This window comes from Eschrichtius robustus, chromosome 5 (genome assembly GCF_028021215.1).
Source record: "Eschrichtius robustus isolate mEscRob2 chromosome 5, mEscRob2.pri, whole genome shotgun sequence".
NCBI classification, from domain to species: domain Eukaryota; kingdom Metazoa; phylum Chordata; class Mammalia; order Artiodactyla; family Eschrichtiidae; genus Eschrichtius; species Eschrichtius robustus.
This window is the reverse complement of record NC_090828.1, coordinates 8,715,727-8,736,864: the sequence shown is the minus strand read 5'-3', so window position 1 is coordinate 8,736,864 and position 21,138 is coordinate 8,715,727. Positions and strand designations below refer to the sequence as shown.

Below are 21,138 nucleotides of genomic sequence, written 5' to 3'. Positions count from 1 at the left end.
ACATAAATGTTTACATAGAAAAGCTAACATTCAGGGAGAGTCAGAATTATTTAAAATAACTGAAAAAAAGCCTTATGAATTGTTATTAAAGAGTTAGTGTATTTTCTATTAATTTGCAGGTTCTTTCTCCTTCCCTTGCCTTGCCCCCCTCTCTCTCAGTTGCATCCCTGTGTGTAATATAATGTGTTTTTTGGTCTTCTATATTTCCTGTAAATTGATAGTTAGATCTAGAGGCTTGGTCACATTCAGGTTCAATTTTTCACTCTCTTCTTCTCCTTCTTCTTCTTCTCCTTCTCCTCCTTCTCCTCCTTCTCCTCCCCCTCCTCCCCCTCCTCCTCCTCCTCCTTTTTTATTAAGAAGGGGCTGGCAGTGCACATAAGGTGTAAGGTCTAGTTGTTTCTCTTTTCATGATGTTAGCGTCTTTGATAATGATGCTGTTGTCCATTAATTCATTACCAGTTTCAAAATGGTGATGGTATAATTTTATCATTTATTAGCTTAGTTGTAAAAATTATATATATATACCAACATGTATGTATGTATTTGGATAAAGATTAATGTAAATTTAGCTTTCAGTGAATGTTTGCATTGCGATCATTGCTTAGAAAAATTCTTTTGTCCTTTTAGGGCTGCCTGTTGAAAAATTAAAATAAACCTAGAATATTATGATTTTATTGTACTCTTGAAGAGGTTGAATGTCTAAGCTAATTAAAGAATTTGTCGTTCCTTGTCTTAACAAATTTTCTGAAGAAGGTGTCACAGTTGGAACTATTATTAGACTGAGAAACATAAAAGAATTTTTTATGTGCTTTTGAGTTTATAGCCCTCACAACCTATCTCAGTCTTTTATGGTAATCAACTAGGTAAAGCTCTCTGCGTTAGGCTCCCAGGCAAAGCTCTGTATTTATGTTCGCAGGCAAAACTTTTTTCTAAACCTCATGAAATTGTTAATGCCCTATTCTAAGTATAATACTTTTTAACAAGTGGGAGATCATAAAATAAATGAAGTTTTAAGATACGTTTAGGATAAGCTCTTTGTGAGTCACTTTTCCCTGGAATATCCTGTCCTTGCTGCAGCTGAGGGGCAAGGTAAGTAAAGTGTTCTCTGTGCCATTAGCTCCCTAAAAGTTGGTGAGGAAATCTGGAGGTCAGAACCCTGAATATAACCAGCTTTCTAGGTTTAATACCCAGCTTGTTTTACATTGTTTTGAATGAACTTTTGGGTATGAGTTGCCTTACCTTTCTTAAAAAATAAGAGCCCAAACTACAGCATACTAGTAACCAAATTCCTGGTTCTGACCCAAAGGCAATTTCTGGTTATGCATTTAGATTTTAGTAATTATAGTATAGTATTCTACTCTACCACACCACTAACTCCCCAGTGTAAATAAGGTGGAGCAGATATCATTTTATGCATGAAACAGTTAAGGCTCAGAGAGACTTAGTGATTGCCATTCTATTAATAAATGGCTGCACTAGAATTGGAATCCAGGTTTTTCAAATTCCAAGCCCACGTTCTCTCTACCACAGCATGTTGAAAACGAAAGGGAGAGGAGGCAGAGAGATCATTTAAGGAATCACTGTATTATTTCAAGTGAGAGATGATCAGGGCCTAAAACAAGCAGTGCAAACAGAAACAAGATTTAACAGTTTCACTTGATTGGGCAGATTAGATGTGGGGAATGAGAGAATAGAATGAAAATGTGAGTTTTCTTGGTGTATAGATGAATAGTCACGGTGGAAAGAGAAGCAGTTAGGGGAGGGGTGCCTTTATTCCTCTTTCTGTACAGAATTCTGTGTACTGACTGAGGTATTTGTGGACTATTTAGTTAAAGACGTTCAACAAGCACTTCAAAATTCAGGATGCTGCTCAGATTATTTGGAGTCTGTTGGTAGGGAGTACAAGGGAATTAAACAGAGGGAATACTCTTAATTCCTGCGTCATTACGTTAATCCTGTGTCACTTACCTAATGAAAATATAAATTCATAACTCTACCAAGGGACTACCATGAGGTTTATGTCCTCACCAAATTCCCACTGCGAGGGACCAAACCCATGTGCTTAGAACAGTGTTTCTGCCTATATACGTATAGTGCTATATTTTTTCCTCTTCTAGGGAAGATAGATTAGAAAAAAGACACATATTCTCGAAAGCATTTTGATTTATTAATACGACTTAATATTGAGGTTGCACAAAATATTCAATAAACAGTAGTTAATAGCCAGTATGTTTAAAAAAAAAGGAATTCATATGCGCACTTTATGGTTGGATAACATGGCAGTGACTTGTGCATATGCCCTTGCACAATTCCTGCTCTCTGGAAGGTTGTACACATAGTAAGTTGGTAAGATGACTGTTAGCTACAAGCCAAGAAATTTTATTGAAACAACAAATCAGAACTTAGTTACCTGTTCCAGTGTTTTACTTTTTAAAGTAGGCCTTCCCTAGCCCTTTATGTGGTCTCCCTGCGGGGAACTTAAAAGCACATAAAATTAAAAGACACTCAGTTAGCCCTTTTGAAGTAACTCAGAGGTACTTGTTAACTCTCTCTTTTTTGAGTTAAAAACTTAAGTGAGGAGGGGAAACAAGGAAGTGCCTGATATTTTTCCCAGTGATTAACCCTTAGGCCTTGAACCTAGTAGGAAATACTTGTTGGTCAAGTCTGTAAATATATATTTAGTTTGGCTGCCTTTGTCTTTTATTAAGTAATAAAAATTATTTTATCTTTGGTACCTAGCACTGTGCTACTAATTTATGGGAAAAAGTACGGAAGACACAGTCTCAATCCTTGCCCCTTGAGACACGTGCAGTCTTGAGTGGTTTTATTTATAATTTGTTATGTGATAAGATGTTTGAGTTTGTCAGAGGATTTGAGTATCAAAGTATGGGCAGAACTGGGCTTCCCTGGTGGCCCAGTGGTTACGAATCCTCCTGCCAATGCAGGGGACACGGGTTCGAGCCCTGGTCCGGGAAGATCCCACATGCCTCAGCGCAACTAAGCCCACGTACCACAACTACTGAGCCTACGCTCTAGAGCCCGCAAGCCGCAACTACTGAAGCCTGCACGCCTAGAGCCCGTGCTCCGCAACAAGAGAAGCCACCACAATGAGAAACCCCCGCATCGCAACAAAGAGTAGCCCCCGCTCGCCGCAACTAGAGAAAGCCCGCGTGCAGCAACTAAGACCCAACGCAGCCAAAAATAAAATAAATAATAAAAATAAATACATTAAAAAAAATTATGGACAGAACTTTTAAGTTCTTAGCCCAATGCAAGTGAAAAATAAAAGTTAAACAATGATGGGACTTCCCTTATGGTGCAGTGGTTAAGAATCCGCCTGCCAATGCAAGGGACACAGGTTTGAGCTCTGGTCCGGGAAGATCCCACATGCTGCGGAGCAACTAAGCCTGTGCACCACAACTACTCAGCCCGCGCACCTAGAGCCCGTGAGCCACAACTACTGAGCCTGCACGCCTGGAGCCCATGCTCCACAAGAGAAGCCACCTCATTGAGAAGCCCGTGCACTGCAATGAAGAGTAGCCCCCGCTCGCCACAACTAGAGAAAGCCCGCACACAGCAACGAAGACCCAACACAGCCAAAAATAAATTAATTAATTAATTAATTTTTTTAAAAAGTTAAACAATGATGCTGTCAACTACAGTAATTCTCCAGCAACCTCTTTGGTATGATATCACCTTTAAAATTTCATTTTTATTTCATAGGAATATTTCTCATTGATGAAATGTCCTGTAATAATGAACACTGATTTAAAACCTTTGATGATTGGTTCATTTTTAAAAGCCATAGAATCGTAAAGTGGAACAGACCTTATGGAACTTTTAGTCCAATTCCTTCTTTTTCCGATGTGAAAAGGGATCCCAGAGTGTATGGTTAATCGAACCTTGTCTAAAATTATCCCAGCTATTTAGAGGCAAAACAGGAACTAGAACATGGGTTTTTTTACTTCTTATATAACTTACTGTTATTTACCTCAGTACTCATTAACTGAAAGCATATGTGTATTTGCTCATTTGTTTCTATATTATTCCTGCATGATAGTCAAGAAATATTATCTCTAGTTACAGAAAAGAAAATTTAAGTGATTTGCCTAATGTCGTGTACTAAGAAATTAACAAAACTAAGACTAGAACCCAGATCTTCTGTTTCTTAGTACATTGCTTTCTTTATACTACTTTTCTGTATTGTTGCCACTAGATTGTTTACAGATTTTTCGTACTAGGAACTAGCTTCATCAAACTGAGAAAGAACATTTTCAAGAAAGAGTGATAGCAGAGTTCTACCTTTTTTTCTTTTTTGAGGTATGGTTGATGTATAATATATAAGTTTCAGGTGTACAACATAGTGATTCACAATTTTAAAAGATTAAGTTCCATATATAGTTACCATAAACTATTGGCTGTATTCCCTGTGTTGTACAATATATCCTTGTAGCTTATTTATTTTATACATAGTAGTTTGTACTCTTAATCCCCTACCCCTATCTTGCCTTTCCCCCAAAATTCCACCTTTATAGACAGTTGCATAAACTTGGCTCTACTCCATTTGAAATTTGAATTTACCATTCACTGGAGTTTGAGGCTAGAGGGCAATTTCAACATAGAATTATAGATTTAAATTGATCTGTAGGTAATAACTGCTTTCATTCACAACAGGATACTTTTTTTAAAAAACGTTCTATTGAAATGTAATATATTAATAGTCTCTTTTTTAAGTTTTTATTGAAGTGTAATATACATCTAAAAACATGAACATAATTAGCCTACAGCTTGATGAATTTTCACAACTGAACACACCTGTGTAACCAGCACCTAGTTCAACATCAGTACCAGCCTTCTAGAAACTCCCCTTACACTCTCTTCTAGTTACTACCCCATCCTGCTGCCCCCTCAGGAGTGACCACTATAACAGGATAGTCCTTTAAGATGAGATCAGATACTTCATTTGTCAAGGTTGTCCTCTCTTCTGTATTTGCTGCAAATATGAAGAAGATGAGAAAAGAACAATTTCTCTGTTCTTATCAACACAAAAATAATTGCTGAAGACAAAAAAAATCAGAATTTTTTCATACCAAGTCTTATTTAACAATTTAATATTCAATCAGAGTAATACTGGGATATTTAAATCTTTTGTGCAGCTTTGGAAACATCTTGGAGTCTCTGTAAGTGACTTTTGTCTTCTGAAACAAGACACAGAGTAAGCAGGAGTTATAAGAATGGACGTAGGGCAGCGTTCCCCCGTCCCCATTACCCACCCCCCGCCCCGGCCCGCCCCATCTCCCATGGCTGTTCTCCACCCTAGAGAAGACACAAGGGAATGAGTAATGCTGTGATGCAGAGCTGTGGTTGAGGGATCACTGATATGTTCCTCTTTCTTTGCATATATTCTCTGAATGTTGAAGATAGCTTTCTAGTATCAATAATTAGAATTCTGTTGGAGATTTTTAATTCTGCAACTTCTGTGTTAAATATAACTCTGTTGTTTCCCATAACTTTCAAAAAATTGATTAAAATTCTTCCATCTTGATTTAAAATATGTTATCTATAACACTGTCTTCACTTTCTCTGTTTCTCATCAGGACCCCTGAACAGTGCCCCAGTGTCGTTTCATTGTTGTCAGAGAGTTACAATCCTCATGTGCGTTATGGAGCTGCAATGGCCCTGGGTATCTGCTGTGCTGGTACAGGAAACAAGGTAAAGGCCAAAGCCAATGCGGTCAGTTCTTTTCTGGCGCCAGACTGTTTTCCCTAGCCGAAAAGTTTATGTAACAGTTGTAAAAATACAAGTGTGGTGTGATCTGTAAGACTTAACTTGCCTCACAAGTTAAGCTTCCCAGAACTTCCTCACTTAACTATGCTGGATTGCTCAAAGCCGTTTAAGAACAAACCACCACATTACATGGATGGCTCTAATGAAAACAATGCTGTTGAATTTTTTATGAAAGCATTGATTTCTTTAAAAAGAAGAAATAGTATTTTTTTCTTTGAAGAGCTACTCTGGCCATTTTACATTGTTATTTTACATGTTTAATTTGCATAATAAGTATTGTGGAAATCAAAGTTCTTATTTGAGGCCACCACAGTCAACTCAGTTTGATTTTTTTGTGTGTTTGTTTTAAGTATATATTTAACTGCTGTTTGCCTGTTTTCTCCTCAAGAACATAACAGATAACCTGGTATTTGTTAAGCCCACAAAAGTGACAAAATAAAGAGTTGGGTTAGGTACATTGATGATTTGAAAACAGTTTGTCATGAGAGTCATAAAGAAATGCACCAATGCTTTAATAACAAGTATTCTTGATTCACAGCAATAACATAAATCACCACATTTTGCCTTTCATAGAGCACATGAACACACCTTGGCCAGTTCCCCAAAAGGTGCACTTTTCTTTTAATAGCACACAGGCATGTGTGTGTGTGTGTGTGTGTGTGTGTGTGTGTGAAAGAGAGAGAGAGAGGGAACAAGAACATGGTTATATTCCCAGTGTCTTTACATCAGAAAGGAGCCACTTTTTAAAAATCATCTCTTGTCCAAACTAAAGTAAAGCAAAGCATAATTATTAGTTTATTGATTGATTCCAGGAATTAGATTTTAACTTGCTTGACTTTTTCTCTAATAAATAGTATTAGTATTGGATACAAATAATTTTTTTTCTAGTCACATAAAACATTATTGAAGCTAGGAATTAAAATAGGCATTTTCACTATATGTGGCGAGAATTGTATAAAAATTTATAGAGACATGACCTTCCAATATTCTCATTCTGTCTCCTTACCCTGCTTTATTTTTCTTCATAGCACTTATCACCACCTGACATATTTTTACACCTATTTATTTATTGTCTGTCTTCTCTCCACTGAAATGTAAGGTCCCTGAGAACAGAATGTTCACTGCTAAAACCTAAAGTCAGACCTGGCACGTAGTAGAGTTTCAGTAAATATTTGTCAAATGAATGATGAAGGGAAGATCATTTTAAGGATATGATGATGAACAAGTTGGACATGGTCTCTGTCCTCACAGTTTTGTTTTTTAAATGCTTTCATTTCTTTTGGAGGAGAGTTTCTTACATGAGAATGTATCTTCAGTTTTATTAGAAAAGTCATTGTGTGTATAAAGTACAGTTTATAGAAATTGGCCTTCATTTTTTTCTAGGGCACATCTGTTCTATAAACAAAGGAAAAATATAGTTGGATGTTTTACTAAGTATTTTCTCCCTCCGGTGTTTAGTAGACATTTATGTCAGACCTCATAAGTTAAATGTAAATTAGATTTTTTTCTTTCCAGTTTATTCTAAGCTTAATATGGTATCTAGGAGCAAATGTTCTTTGAGACACAGTATCTGACAAGTTAATTCAATGAAAATTCTTCATTACTCATACTAAACAAGTCTGCTTTATTTCTAGATAGTTTGTATGATCTACGTATCAATACCTATCTGTCTGAAGCTTGGCACTTTAATTTTGTTTCTTAAAAGCCTGAAACACCTATTTATTCTAAAATGTATCTTTGAGGTCATATCACATACCTCAAAGGCCAAGTTAGTGTCTTTTAACTTACAAGTTGGAAATTTTCTTATATTTTTATCATGACTACTTTATAAACAATATTGACAATATGAGTAACGTTTGCAAAACTTTCTCTTCTAAACAACGGCACTACATTTTTCAGGGAAGTGAGGAGAAAGAATACATTTATATGGTATTTGTATTATCTGTTAATCGCTCTGATTTTTCTTTTTTGAATTTTTGAATTTTATTTATTTTTTTATACAGCAGGTTCTTATTAGTTATCTATTTTGTACATATTGGTGTATATATGTCAATCCCAATCTCCCAATTCATCACACCACCACCACCACCATCCCCCCGCCACTTTCCCCCCTTAGTGTCCATACGTTTCTTCTCTACATCTGTGTCTCTGTTTCTCCTCTACAAATCGGTTCATCTGTACCATTTTTCTAGATTCCACATATATGTGTTAATATACGATATTTGTTTTTCTTTCTGACTTACTTCACTCTGTATGACAGTCTCTAGGTCCATCCACGTCTCTACAAGTGACCCAATTTCATTCCTTTTTATGGCTGAGTAATATTCCATTGTATATATGTACCACATCTTCTTTATCCATTCATCTGTTGATGGGCATTTAGGTGGCCTCCATGACCTGGCTATTGTAAATAGTGCTGCAGTGAACATTGGGGTGCATGTATGTGTCTTTTTGAATTATAGTTTTCTCTGGGTAAATGCCCAGGAGTGGGATTGCTGTGTCATATGGTAATTCTATTTTTAGTTTTTTAAGGACCCTCCATACTGTTCTCCATAGTGGCTGTATCAATTTACATTCCCACCAACAGTGCAAGAAGGTTCCCTTTTCTCCACACCCTCTCCAGCATTTGTTGTTTCTAGATTTTCTGACGATGCCCATTCTAACTGGTGTGAGGTGATACCTCATTGTAGTTTTGATTTGCATTTCCCTAATAATTAGTGATGTTGAGCAGCTTTTCATATCCTTCTTGGCCATCTGTATGTCTTCTTTGGAGAAATGTCTATTTAGATCTTCTGCCCATTTTTGGATTGGGTTGTTTGTGTTTTTAATATTGAGCTGCATGAGCTGTTTATATATTTTAGAGATTAATCCTTTGTCAGTTGATTCGTTTGCAAATATTTTCTCCCATTCTGAGAGTTGTCTTTTCGTCGTGTTTGTAGTTTCCTTTGCTTTGCAAAAGCTTTTAAGTTTCATTAGGTCCCATTTGTTTATTTTTGTCTTTATTTCCATTACTCTAAGAGGTAGATCAAAAAATCTCTTGCTGTGATTTATGTCAAAGAGTGTTCTTCCTATGTTTTCCTCTAAGAGTTTTATAGTGTCTGTCCTTAGATTTAGGTCTCTAATCCATTTTGAGTTTATTTTTGTCTATGGAGTCAGGGAGTGTTCTAATTTCATTCTTTTACATGTAGCTGTCCAATTTCCCCAGCACCACTTACTGAAGAGACTGTCTTTTCTCCATTGTATATCCTTGCCTCCTTTGTCATAGATTAGTTGACCATAGGTGCATGGGTTTATCTCTGGGCTTTCTATCCTGTTCCATTGATCTATATTTCTGTTTTTCTGCCAGTACCATATTGTCTTGGTTACTATAGCTCTGTAGTATAGTCTGAAGTCACAGAGTCTGATTCCTCCAGCTCCATTTTTTTCCCTCAAGACTGCTTTGGCTATTCGGGGTCTTTTGTGTCTCCATACAGATTTTTAGACTTTTTTGTTCTAGTTCTGTAAAAAATGCCATTGGTAATTTGATAGGGATTGCATTGAATCTGTAGATTACTTTGGGTAGTATAGTCATTTTCACAATATTGATTCCTCCAATCCAAGAACATGGTATATCTCTCCATCTGTTTGTATCATTAATTTCTTTCATCAGTGTCTTATAGTTTTCTGCATACAGGTCTTTTGTCTCCCTAGGTAGGTTTATTCCTGGGTATTTTATTCTTTTTGTTGCAATGGTAAATGGGAGTGTTTCCTTAATTTCTCTTTCAGATTTTTCATCATTAGTGTATAGGAATGCAAGAGATTTCTGTGCATTAATTTTGTATCCTGCAACTTTACCAAATTCATTGATTAGCTCTAGGAGTTTTCTGGTAGCATCTTTAGGATTCTCTATGTATAGTATCATGTCATCTGCAAACAGTGACAGTTTTACTTCTTCTTTTCCAATCTGTATTCCTTTTATCTCTTTTTCTTCTCTTATTGCCATGGCTAGGACTTCCAAAACTATGTTGAATAATAGTGGCGAGAGTGGACATCCTTGTCTTGTTCCTGATCTTAGAGGAAATGCTTTCAGTTTTTCACCATTGAGAATGATGTTTGCTGTAGGTTTGTCATATATGGTCTTTATTATGTTGCGGTAGGTTCCCTCTATGCCCACTTTCTGGAGAGTTTTTACCATAAATGGGTGTTAAATTTTGTCAAAAGCTTTTTCTGGATCTATTGAGATGATCACGTGGGTTTTATTCTTCAATTTGTTAATATGGTGTATCACATTGATTGATTTGCGTATATTGAAGAACCCTTGCATCCCTGGGATAAATCCCACTTGATCATGGTGTATGATCCTTTTAATGTGTTGTTGGATTCTGTTTGCTAGTATTTTGTTGAGGATTTTTGCATCTATATTCATCAGTGATACTGGTCTGTAATTTTCTTTTTTTGTCATATCTTTGTCTGGTTTTGGTATCAGGGTGATGGTGGCCTCGTACAATGAGTTTGGGAGTGTTCCTTCCTCTGCAGTTTTCTGGAAGAGTTTGAGAAGGATGGCTGTTAGCTCTTCTCTACATGTTTGATAGAATTCACCTGTGAAGCAGTCTGGTCCTGGACTTTTGTTTGTTGGAAGATTTTTAATCACATTTACAATTTCATTACTTGTGATTTGTCTGTTCATATTTTCTATTTCTTCCTGGTTCAGTCTTGGAAGGTTATACCTTTTTACGAATTTGTCCATTTCTTCCAGGTTGTCCATTTTGTTGGCATAGAGTTGCTTGTAGTAGTCTCTCAGGATGCTTTGTATTTCTGCGGTGTCTGTTGTAACTTCTCCTTTTTCATTTCTAATTTTATTGATTTGAGTCCTCTCCCTCTTTTTCTTGATGAGTCTGGCTAATGGTTTATCAATTTTGTTTATCTTCTCAAATACCCAGCTTTTAGTTTCATTGATCTTTTCTGTTGTTTTCTTTGTTTCTATTTCATGTATTTCTGCTCTGATCTTTATGATTTCTTTCCTTCTGCTAACTTTGGGTTTTGTTTGTTCTTCTTCTCTAGTTCCTTCAGGTGTGAGGTTAGATTGTTTATTTGAGATTTCTCTTGTTTCTTGAGGTAGGCTTGTATAGCTATAAACTTCCCTCTTAGAACTGCTTTTGCTGCATCCCATAGGTTTTGGATCATCATATTTGTCTCTAGGTATGTTTTGATTTCCTCTTTGATTTCTTCAGTGATCGCTTGGTTATTTAGTAACGTATTGTTTAGCCTCCATGTGTTTGTGTTTTTTACTTTTTTTTTTTTCCCTGTAATTGATTTCTAATCTCATAGTGTTGTGGTCAGAAAAGATGCTTGATATGATTTCAGTTTTCTTAAATTTACTGAGGCTTGTTTTGTGACCCAAGATGTGATCTATCCTGGAGAATGTTCTGTGTGCACTTGAGAAGAAAGTGTAATCTGCTCTTTTTGGATGGAATGTCCTATCAGTTAAATCTATCTGGTCTACTGTGTCATTTAAAGCTTCTGTTTCCTTATTAATTTTCTGTTTGGATGATCTGTCCATTGGTGTAAGTGAGGTGTTAAAGTCCCCCACTATTATTGTGTTACTGTGGATTTCCTCTTTTATAGCTGTTAGCAGTTGCCTTATGTATTGAGGTGCTCCTGTGTTGGGTGCATATATATTTATAATTGTTATATCTTCTTGGATTGATCCCTTGATCATTATGTAGTGTCCTTCCTTGTCTCTTGTAACACTCTTTAAAGTCTATTTTATCTGATATGAATATTGCTTCTCCAGCTTTCTTTTGATTTCCATTTGCATAGAATATCTTTTTCCATCCCCTCACTTTCAGTCTGTATGTGTCCCTAGGTCTAAAGTGGGTCTCTTGTAGACAGCATATATATGGGTCTTGTTTTTGTATCCATTCAGTGAGCCTGTGTCTTTTGGTTGGAGCATTTAATCCATTCATGTTTAAAGTAATTATCGATATGTATGTTCCTATGACCATTTTCTTAATTGTTTTGGGTTTGTTTTTGTAGGTCCTTTTCTTCTCTTGTGTTTCCCACTTAAAGAAGTTCTTTTAGCATTTGTTGTAGAGCTGGTTTGGTGGTGCTGAATTCTTTTAGCTTTTGCTTGTCTTTAAACTGTTGATTTCTCCATCGAATCTGAATGAGATCCTTGCTGGGTAGAGTAATCTTGGTTGTAGGTTCTTCCCTTTCACCACTTGAACTATATCATGCCACTCCCTTCTGGCCTATAGAGTTTCTGCTGAGAAATCAGCTGTTAACCTTATGGGAGTTCCCTTGTATGTTATTTGTCGTTTTTCCCTTGTTACTTTCAGTAATTTTTCTGTCTTTAATTTTTGTCGGTTTGATTACTATGTGTCTTGCCGTGTTTCTCCTTGGGTTTATCGTGCCTGGGACTCTGTGCTTCCTGGACTTGGGTGGCTATTTCCTTTCCCATGTTAAGGAAGTTTTCGACTATAATCTCTTTGGATATTTTCTCTGGTCCTTTCTCTCTCTCTTCTCCTTCTGGGGTCCCTGTAATGCGAATGTTGTTGCATTTAATGTTGTCCCAGAGGTCTATTAGGCTGTCCTCATTTCGTTTCATTCTTTTTTCTTTATTCTGTTCCGCAGCAGTGAATTCCACCATTCTGTCTTCTGGGTCACTTATCCATTCTTCTGCCTCAGTTATTCTGCTATTGATTCCTTCTAGTGTAGTTTTCATTTCAGTTATTGTATTGGTCATCTCTGTTTGTTTGTTCTTTAATTCTTCTAAGTCTTTGTTAAACATTTCTTGCATCTTCTTGATCTTTGCCTCCTTTGTTTTTCTGAGGTCCTGGATCATCTTCACTATCATTATTCTGAGTTCTTTTTCTGGAAGGTTTCCTATCTCCACTTCATTTAGTTGTTTTTCAGGGGTTTTATCTTGTTACTTCATCTAGTACATAGCCCTCTGCCTTTTCATCTTGTCTATCTTTCTGTGAATGTGTTTTTTGTTCCACAGGCTTCAGGATTGTAGTTCTTCTTGCTTCTGCTGTCTGCCCTCTGGTGGATGAGGCTGTCTAAGAGGCTTGTGCAAGTTTCCTGATAGGAGGGACTGGTGGTGGGTAGAGCTGGCTGTTGCTCTGGTGGGCAGAGCTCAGTAAAACTTTACTCCGCTTGTCTGCTGATGGGCGGGGGTGGGGGGTGGGGGGCTGGGTTCCCTCCCTGTTGGTTGTTTGGCCTGAGGCGACCCAACACTGGATCCTCCCTGGCTCTTTGGTGGGGCTAATGGCAGACTCTGGGAGGGCTCACGCCAAGGAGTACTTCCCAGAACTTCTGCTGCCAGTGTCCTTGTCCTCACAGTGAGACACAGCCACCCCCCGCCTCTGCAGGAGACCCTCCAACACTAGCAGGTAGGTCTGGTTCAGTCTCCTGTGGGGTCACTGCTCCTTCCCCTGGATCCCAATGTGCACACTACTTTGTGTATGCCCTTCAAGAGTGGAGTCTCTGTTTCCCCCAGTCCTGTCGAAGTCCTGCAATCAAATCCCACTAGCCTTCAAAGTCTGATTCTCTAGGAATTCTTCCTCCCATTGCCGGACCCCCAGGTTGGGAAGCCTGACGTGGGGCTCAGAACCTTCATTCCAGTGGGTGGACTTCTGTGGTATAAGTGTTCTTCAGTTTGTGAGTCACCCACCCAGCAGTTATGGGATTTGATTTTATTGTGATTGGCCCCCTCCTACCATCTCATTATGGCTTCTCCTTTGTCTTTGGATGTGGGGTATCTTTTCTGGTGAGTTCCAGTGTCTTCCTGTCGATGATTGTTCAGCAGTTAGTTGTGATTCCGGTGCTCTCGCAAGAGGAAGTGAGCACACATCCTTCTACTCCGCTATCTTGAACCAGTCTCTCGCTCTGATTTTTTTTAAATAAATAAATTGACATGAAAGGAAAGCTGAAGTCATTCCCCCCATGTCCCCCAAAAAAGGATTCAATTTATTCTTCCTTTACTTGGCTTTGGAACAAAAGACATTTGAGAAATGACATACTGTATTAAAATAAGTTTGATAATCATATAAACTAATTGCTTTGTTCCTCCAAATTTATACCTACCTAACGATCTTGTAAGGGGCACTGAACAAAGGTCCTGCAGGGTGTGTAATAGAAGTTATATGGAGTAAAAGAGTTCTTGGTCAAATACAATGAACAGATGCTGGGCTATGCAAAGGTCTAGTAGTTTCTTTAATAGGGTTTCTTGAACCTTTTGTTATGATATGTACACTCCTGGAGCCCTTGGTGTGCTAGGTACATTTTTGAATTGCAAGAGGGGATGATATACAGTATGCAGGAGCTCCCAAACTTATTTAATCAAGGGATCCTGTTTTCATAGAACTGGTATTCTGAAGAATATGATATTGGGGATATCCTGGTAAACATTTTGGAAAATCCCACCATACGTGGGAAGTGTAACCATGGAATCATTTCTAGTCCTATTTGACTTAATTTGTGTTGCCATTCTCCTAGCAGGTAAAATCTTTTCTGTTTTGTTTTGTATTGTTTCTCTTTGTTTTTTGTTTGTTTCAATTTACATTCGATTTATTTAATTTTTTAAATTAGGTTTTGTAAAATCATCTTAAGATATTATCTTACTCTAGTATTTGAAGGAAGTTGGATACTTAGAGTCAGACTGGCCTGAGTTTGCTACACTTATGTGATTTTTGGCAATTTACTTTACCTAACTCTGTTTCTTTGTTTATAAAGATTGTTTTGTATTGCTGTTGTTGTTGTTTTAGGATGAAGAGGATTAAATGGATAATATATATAAAATACCTCCCACTGCACCTGGAAAATAATAGGTGTTTATCAAACATTAATCTCATTTTTTCTACTTTCTTTTTTATCTCTTTTACCCCAAGACAGGAGCACTTGTGTTGTAAGCTTCCTTTTCACTTACCATCAATTATATTGAAACTTAAAGCATACTCAGTTCTGACTGTTGCATCCAAGTAGTCTTAAATTAACTTGTGATTACAATGTTAAATGAAAATATTGACTTAGAAAGACAGTAACTAATCTGAAAATTTAGCTATATAAACTTTATTAAATGGTTTTTTTTTTAATGCTTTCAGGAAGCAATTAATTTGCTAGAACCAATGACAAATGACCCTGTGAACTATGTGAGGCAAGGAGCTCTCATAGCTTCGGCTCTCATCATGATCCAGCAGACTGAAATCACTTGTCCCAAGGTGAGAAAACAAAAGAATTCTCTAGAAGAGAGCTGGTTCAGGCTTTTCTTTGGTAGCTTATCTTCTTTTGAGGACATTTCTACCTCAAATATGGTGTACACTGAACTCACAGAAAGTAAAGAGGTAGGAGAATGGGAAAACTTTAAGTATATAATACTCTTTGATTGCATTTTTTATAAATGTATGGTCACTTTGTTAATTCAGTTATATAGCCATACTTGAAAAATTAGAACTCATGGGTTGACAAAATCATAAAAATCAACTTGAATTTATGCCTCCTGCTGTCCTTTTAAAATGTATTCGGTAGGATAACTCGTTCCTGTGATACAAGATACAAACTAAGTGGTCTGTGATTTTTTTTGGAGCCATCCTTCTGAGGTAATAAAAACTTTATATAGTATATACAGTCTCAGTTTAGAAATGAGTACATCCAGATTCTCTGTTAGAATGTCATTGCCCTCATTGGAGATCCCTTGGGCAGGGTTTCAGATGGCTCCAGGAAGGCTTTCTTTCTTCTTTGACCCACATCTGTCCACAGAAACACTATTGCATTTTTTTGCCCTTCTTGTAGGTAGGAGTATAATAGGCTCTCAGTGCAGCTTTGCCTGCGTCTCCCTTTCTCTCCCCCTCCCTCTCTTCTTCTCCCTCCCTCTCTCATTGCTTGTGCCTCAGTCAGTAGCTAATGCCTCATAACTCATGTGTCAGATGTCAGTGCACAGTGACCACTGATCATACTAGGCTCACCACATGCTCACCACATGGTCTCTCTGAAGCCCATCTCTAGGCTTAGAGTTAGTGGGAAAGACTTAAAGCCCAGTTTTCCCCGTAGAGAAATCCTTTTCACATATCCTTCTATTGATACAATCAAGTCCTCATATATACCGTGTGGATGACCCCATAACAGATTTTGAGGCATCTGTTTTAAAATTTCCTCATGATAGTCTCTCAGACCTCATTTCAGACTTTGGTATCTAATGTATCTTGGCACCTCACCCAGAACTTCTCATTTTGTTGAGAACCAGAAAATGCATAAATCTTATTACATATACTAAAAATTACCATGTTTGACATGTTTAATAGATGTATATAGCTTATGCAGTAATTTCAGATCTTTAATTCTTAAAGTTAGGGCATTTAACAACCTTGTATAATTCTGCTCCTATATAAGAAACAGTCAAAGAAATTGACAACAGAAAAAGCCACTGGTATACTGTCTTCTGCCTCATTAAGCAGATTCATTTTTAGCAAAGTATCAATAGATAGACTGCGGGGGGGAGGAGAAAAATATTTCAGAACTCATTGATTATTCTGTGGAACTTTAGTAGATTTCCTTTTCTGAGCAGTTGCTATCATTTTTGTTGCTGTCTTTTTTTTTTTTTTTTTTTTTAATCCAGTCCTACTCTCTCCTAAAATCACTTTTAAGACTTATAAAAATTGGATTATTGCAAAAATAGAATCAAACTTCTCATCCTCTTTTAATAATACATTACTTAATATATTATATCTTCTAGAATATAAACATCTTTTCAAACAGACCACATTTCTTTTTGGTTTTTGTTTTTAAATAGAACAGTTATGAGTAGCTTTTGCATCTTTTATTTCTACTTTTGATCTTCTGTTGAGCTTTATCAGCTGGAGGTTATCCAACTGAGTAATGTCATTAAAGAAGGAAGTTTGGCCATCGAATGCACGTCCCCTAACAGTAATATATAGATATTTATTCACTTTGACCTTGCATGTTGCTTTCTTGTTATATGTATTGTGAACATGACAAATGTTTTGCCATCTTCCCATCCTCTGCTGTAGGATTTCATTGATTTTATAACCATAAGCTCTGCACCAACAATGGCAGAGTACTTTGTAATGGGGGTGGGGTTAGGTTAGGGTAGGCTGTATAGTTTCAAAAACCTTTCAACTATTTATTCTAATAAACAAATAAAACTTTTTCATATTTAGAAAATGTAAAAAATACAGCAGTTTAAATAATTAGTATTTTGTAATCATTCCATAAATTTTGTTGAATGAAGTCTTAGCTGATGTGAATATGTGGTGTACACTTGCATCTTCACATTGTATCAGAATCTTGGGTATTGATAAGAATGTTAAAATGCAGTTATAGCTGGTAGGCTGTGCCATTAATATAAACTCAATGGGGAAAGTTAAATGTGTACCCCAGTGACTACAAAAGCAAAAGTGTATACAACAAATGTTCTTTCTGGAAACGCTATCCCTTAGAGTAAAATTGTTACTCAGTTCATGAATCCTTAAACTTTAAGTTCTGTTTCATTGTTTTCTGCTCTTAAGCATGTGATCAAGAGCTTTGTAGACTATAGTTTATATCTCTCTCTTACCTGATAATTGTGAAGAAGGCAACATTGACATTCTGGGAATTCCCTGGCAGTCCAGTGGTTGGGACTTCGCACTTCCACTGCAGGGGACACGGGTTCAATCCCTGCTCCGGGAACTAAGATCCTGCAAGCCACGTGGCATGGCCAAAATTTAAAAAATTGATATTCTTTTGGGATGGTATGTGATATTGCTGAAAAGAAAAAGCTGTTAACAAGCTTGAAGAGAAGTAAGTTCTCAAGGCTACAGAGTCCTAGTCACAAGGTTACAAACCAGTCCATGAAAATGCCTTGAAATCAAAGATCAAGTGTTAATTTCAAGACTATAACCCCTCCTCAAAGGAATACAGAAGGGACATTTCTCAGATATTTTGTGAGATTTTTAATGGAAATTTCCAAAGGAAATGTTTTTTATGCAGTCATGATCTACTTCACATCCTTTTACAAAACGCTGTCTTAACACTAAGCTCTACACATTGTGGTCTTAGTTTAACTCCAGTACATCTTTGCTTTTCTTCTGCCAGTTTCTTGCTCACTCACTCTCACAAACATAGACCCCAGAACACGCATACACCCTTGGGTGATTACAAACCCAATTTAGAAGGCTCTTAGACCAGAGGTTCAGAACCATTTAACTAGAATACTGTTCTTTTATAGGTCCTTGGAGTTATTTTGTCTCCAGAACCCAACTCTTTATGAAGGATCTGTCTTCTGTTTTTCTTATTAAATGAACTCCACTGTTAGCAGTTATTTGAACATGTATATAACAAGTATCATATATAGAATCAGATAAAAATATTAAAGTGTAAGAATGGGATCCTGTGCTCCTCCTTGCCTAATATCATCTAGCCTGAGGCCTGTTAACAAGGAAGCTTCTCCCACCACTGATATGTACCCTTTTTGGAAGTAGGATCATATTTGGCAAAGTTTGATCAGCTTTTGCAGTTTTAAAATAAATCAGCATGAACTTTTATATTATAAGGTTTTATTTTACAGCATAACACATTTTTAAGTAGTAATTTGTATTACCATACTGTTGCCTTAAGTAAGACAGGGATTTGGACCCTAAAAGTGTTGGTGGTAATATAAAGAAAAGGCACAACCAACTACCATGAACAAAATAATACTAATAAGATTGAGGAGGGAGCTGAAAACATCACTTGGGATATTGATAGTGGGGAAATCATGATAGCATTGCCAGGAATCTTGAAAAAGAATAAAGATAATTTTCACATTAGGCGTGTTAAGTTTGAGATTATAGCAAGTCAGTTGGAGACAAGATGAGAGCATAGGAAAAAAATCAGAACTAAAGAAAGAGATGGGAGCTAGCCCAGATAAATTATATAAGTTCATGCCCCTTTATCTGCAACTCCAATTTACAGAAAGGTCTGAAAACTAAGAGTTTTGTCTGTCTTTAAGGACTCGTTTGGCTGTAAAATCTGAGCCACTATGAACTCATTTATAGCCTTTATCCCATTTAGTAAATATTCATTTTGCTGCTTCAGAAATATTAATTTGGTTGATTACGGGATATTACCCCCACGCTCCACTGAGGATATTGCATAATTTATGGTGTGTGCACCATGTCACCTTTCTAAATTCTGAATTCCAAAATTCATCTGGCCTCAGTGAGTTCGTGGAAGGAATTATATACCTAGTTGAAGTCATAAGAGCTAATGTAATGTCATAGAAAGAGAAAAGGGAAAAAAAAACTCTAAAACTGATCCCTGATGTACAGCGTCATTTCTATATCCAGGAAAACAGGAAAAAAAAAAAAAAAACAGGAAGAGACATACCTAGGTGATAAGTAACCACAGAAAAAACGTTTACGGAACTTTATGCCCTTCTCCCATCCTTTATTTTTCTCTCTGACGTAGATGTATGGGTTTTGTTTTTTTCCAACAGTATAAGGTGTATAGAGTTAAAAACATGATGAGTGTTTAAAATGCAGGATTTGGAGAAGGTAGATTTTAGATAATCAGGCACAGCAGAAGGCATGGTTCACAGCATTGTCTGAAATTTAATTCTTTTCTGTGAGATTATCATAATATAAAATGGGAAATTAATATTATTTTCTCCTACAAATTCTAATTTGTTTTATGTGGGGGCCATACTATTCATAGCGATGAAATTGAGTCAGAAAATAATGATCCTTAGCCATGACTGCAATTAATTGTTTGTGATCACAAGCAAGCCAGTCATTTTACCTATCTTGGTTCCATTTTTCACATCTGTAAATTAGGCAGAGTAGACCAGATGGGCTCAAAGTCACCTTCCAAATGTAAGATACTATCCTAACCTACTAATATAATAATTCTTTATGAAGAATCATAATAATGAAAATTAAGTTACTGCTGCATAAGTAATGTGAGGAAAAATTTTTAAGTGATGAACAAAAACTAGCTTTTTAAAGTACTAGTCTACTTAATATTGATTGGATAAACCCATTATGTATTTGCATTGATTTTTTTAATTCCATCTTTCAGTTTCACCAAATGTTATCCTATTGTTTGGGGTGTGGTTTTATATTTAAATTCTTCCTTATAATGTACATACAGTGCTTTGTCCAGCGTTTCTTTTTGTAAGTTCATGAACTATTTCGTAAACTGTTAGCACATAAAATTTCCATCCTATATAAGGTAATGTAAGTGTTCATCTAAAATAAGTTAAGAATCAAAGGAATTTGACCTGTTGAACCAGAGTAAAAGCATCAAACCTTAGGATTTTTAAAACTAGAAGGGAATTTTGTGATGATCTCATCGTGCAGGGTTTTATAGTTAGAGAAAGTAAGATGTAAAGAAGTGAGTGGCTTGCCTAATGGTCATATGCTGGGTAGTGGCAGAGTTAGTTCATTGTTTTCCCTGTCACATTCTGTTGTTGCCTATGAATAAATAAGTGAGAACCATTTTAAGGAATATCATTTTGGTAGCAGTGTTTAGGTTGCAGAGAGGATAGTCATGGAGGACTGATAGGACTCTGCTCTGATATGGTAAGACAGCCATGCTTACTGAATCATAAAATGCCTTTTACACATTACTTTACATATGTATTACTTCATATAGTCCTTACAACAACCGTGTAGGTGTTGTAATCCCTGTAGAGACGAAGAAACTGAGACTCAGAAAAGCCATGTAACTTACCCAAACAGCTTATTAGAGCAGAGGTATTTATAAGCCAGTGTTGTCTGACCCTATGTTAACTCTGCACTGTATCACAGTGTGGCCTCCTGGACCAAGATAAATGAAAAGGGCAAGAGATTCTGAAAGAATATGTAATGCAGATGAAATCATTATATTGGGAAACTCAAATTCAATATTTCCTGCCTTTGGCAGATTTGGGGGGGCTCTGTGATCATGTGCTTCTTGAACAAGCCAACTTCTTTCTGGGTGCTTACCATTTGAAAAGCACTTGGTGGGAAAATAGAGAAGTGTAAGACATGGAGGAAGCATAAAATATTTCCCTTATTGTCACCCAAAAATCCGATATTTTGATGAGAACATATATTTTATAAATATTATTTTCTAATTATAAAAGTAATGTATGTTAATTTTAGAAAATACAGAAAATAATAAAGAAACAAAAATTACCAGTAATCCCTCCCTGAATGAGTCAGCATGTATTCCATTTTGGTGTGTTCTTTTTTTTTTTTTTTACGATTTTTTTTTCCCTTTTTGTTTTTAATTAATTAATTTTATTTTTGGCTGCATTGGGTCTTCGTTGCTGCGTGTGGGCTTTCTCTAGTTGCGGCGAGCGGGGGCTACTCTTCGTTGGCGTGCACAGGCTTCTCACTGCGATGGCTTCTCTTG

The 21,138-nt window shown here is 36.6% G+C and overlaps 1 protein-coding gene across 1 annotated transcript in view; it reads left to right on the top strand.

Annotated features, from left to right (window-relative positions):
- Positions 1-21,138, top strand: part of PSMD1 (proteasome 26S subunit, non-ATPase 1) — a 100,809-nt gene that overhangs the window by 56,988 nt on the left and 22,683 nt on the right. Inside the window, exons 17-18 of the mRNA XM_068544251.1 lie at positions 5,598-5,712; positions 14,871-14,987. Of these exons, the coding sequence (XP_068400352.1) occupies positions 5,598-5,712; positions 14,871-14,987 (232 nt within the window). The remainder of the gene's footprint in view (positions 1-5,597; positions 5,713-14,870; positions 14,988-21,138) is intronic.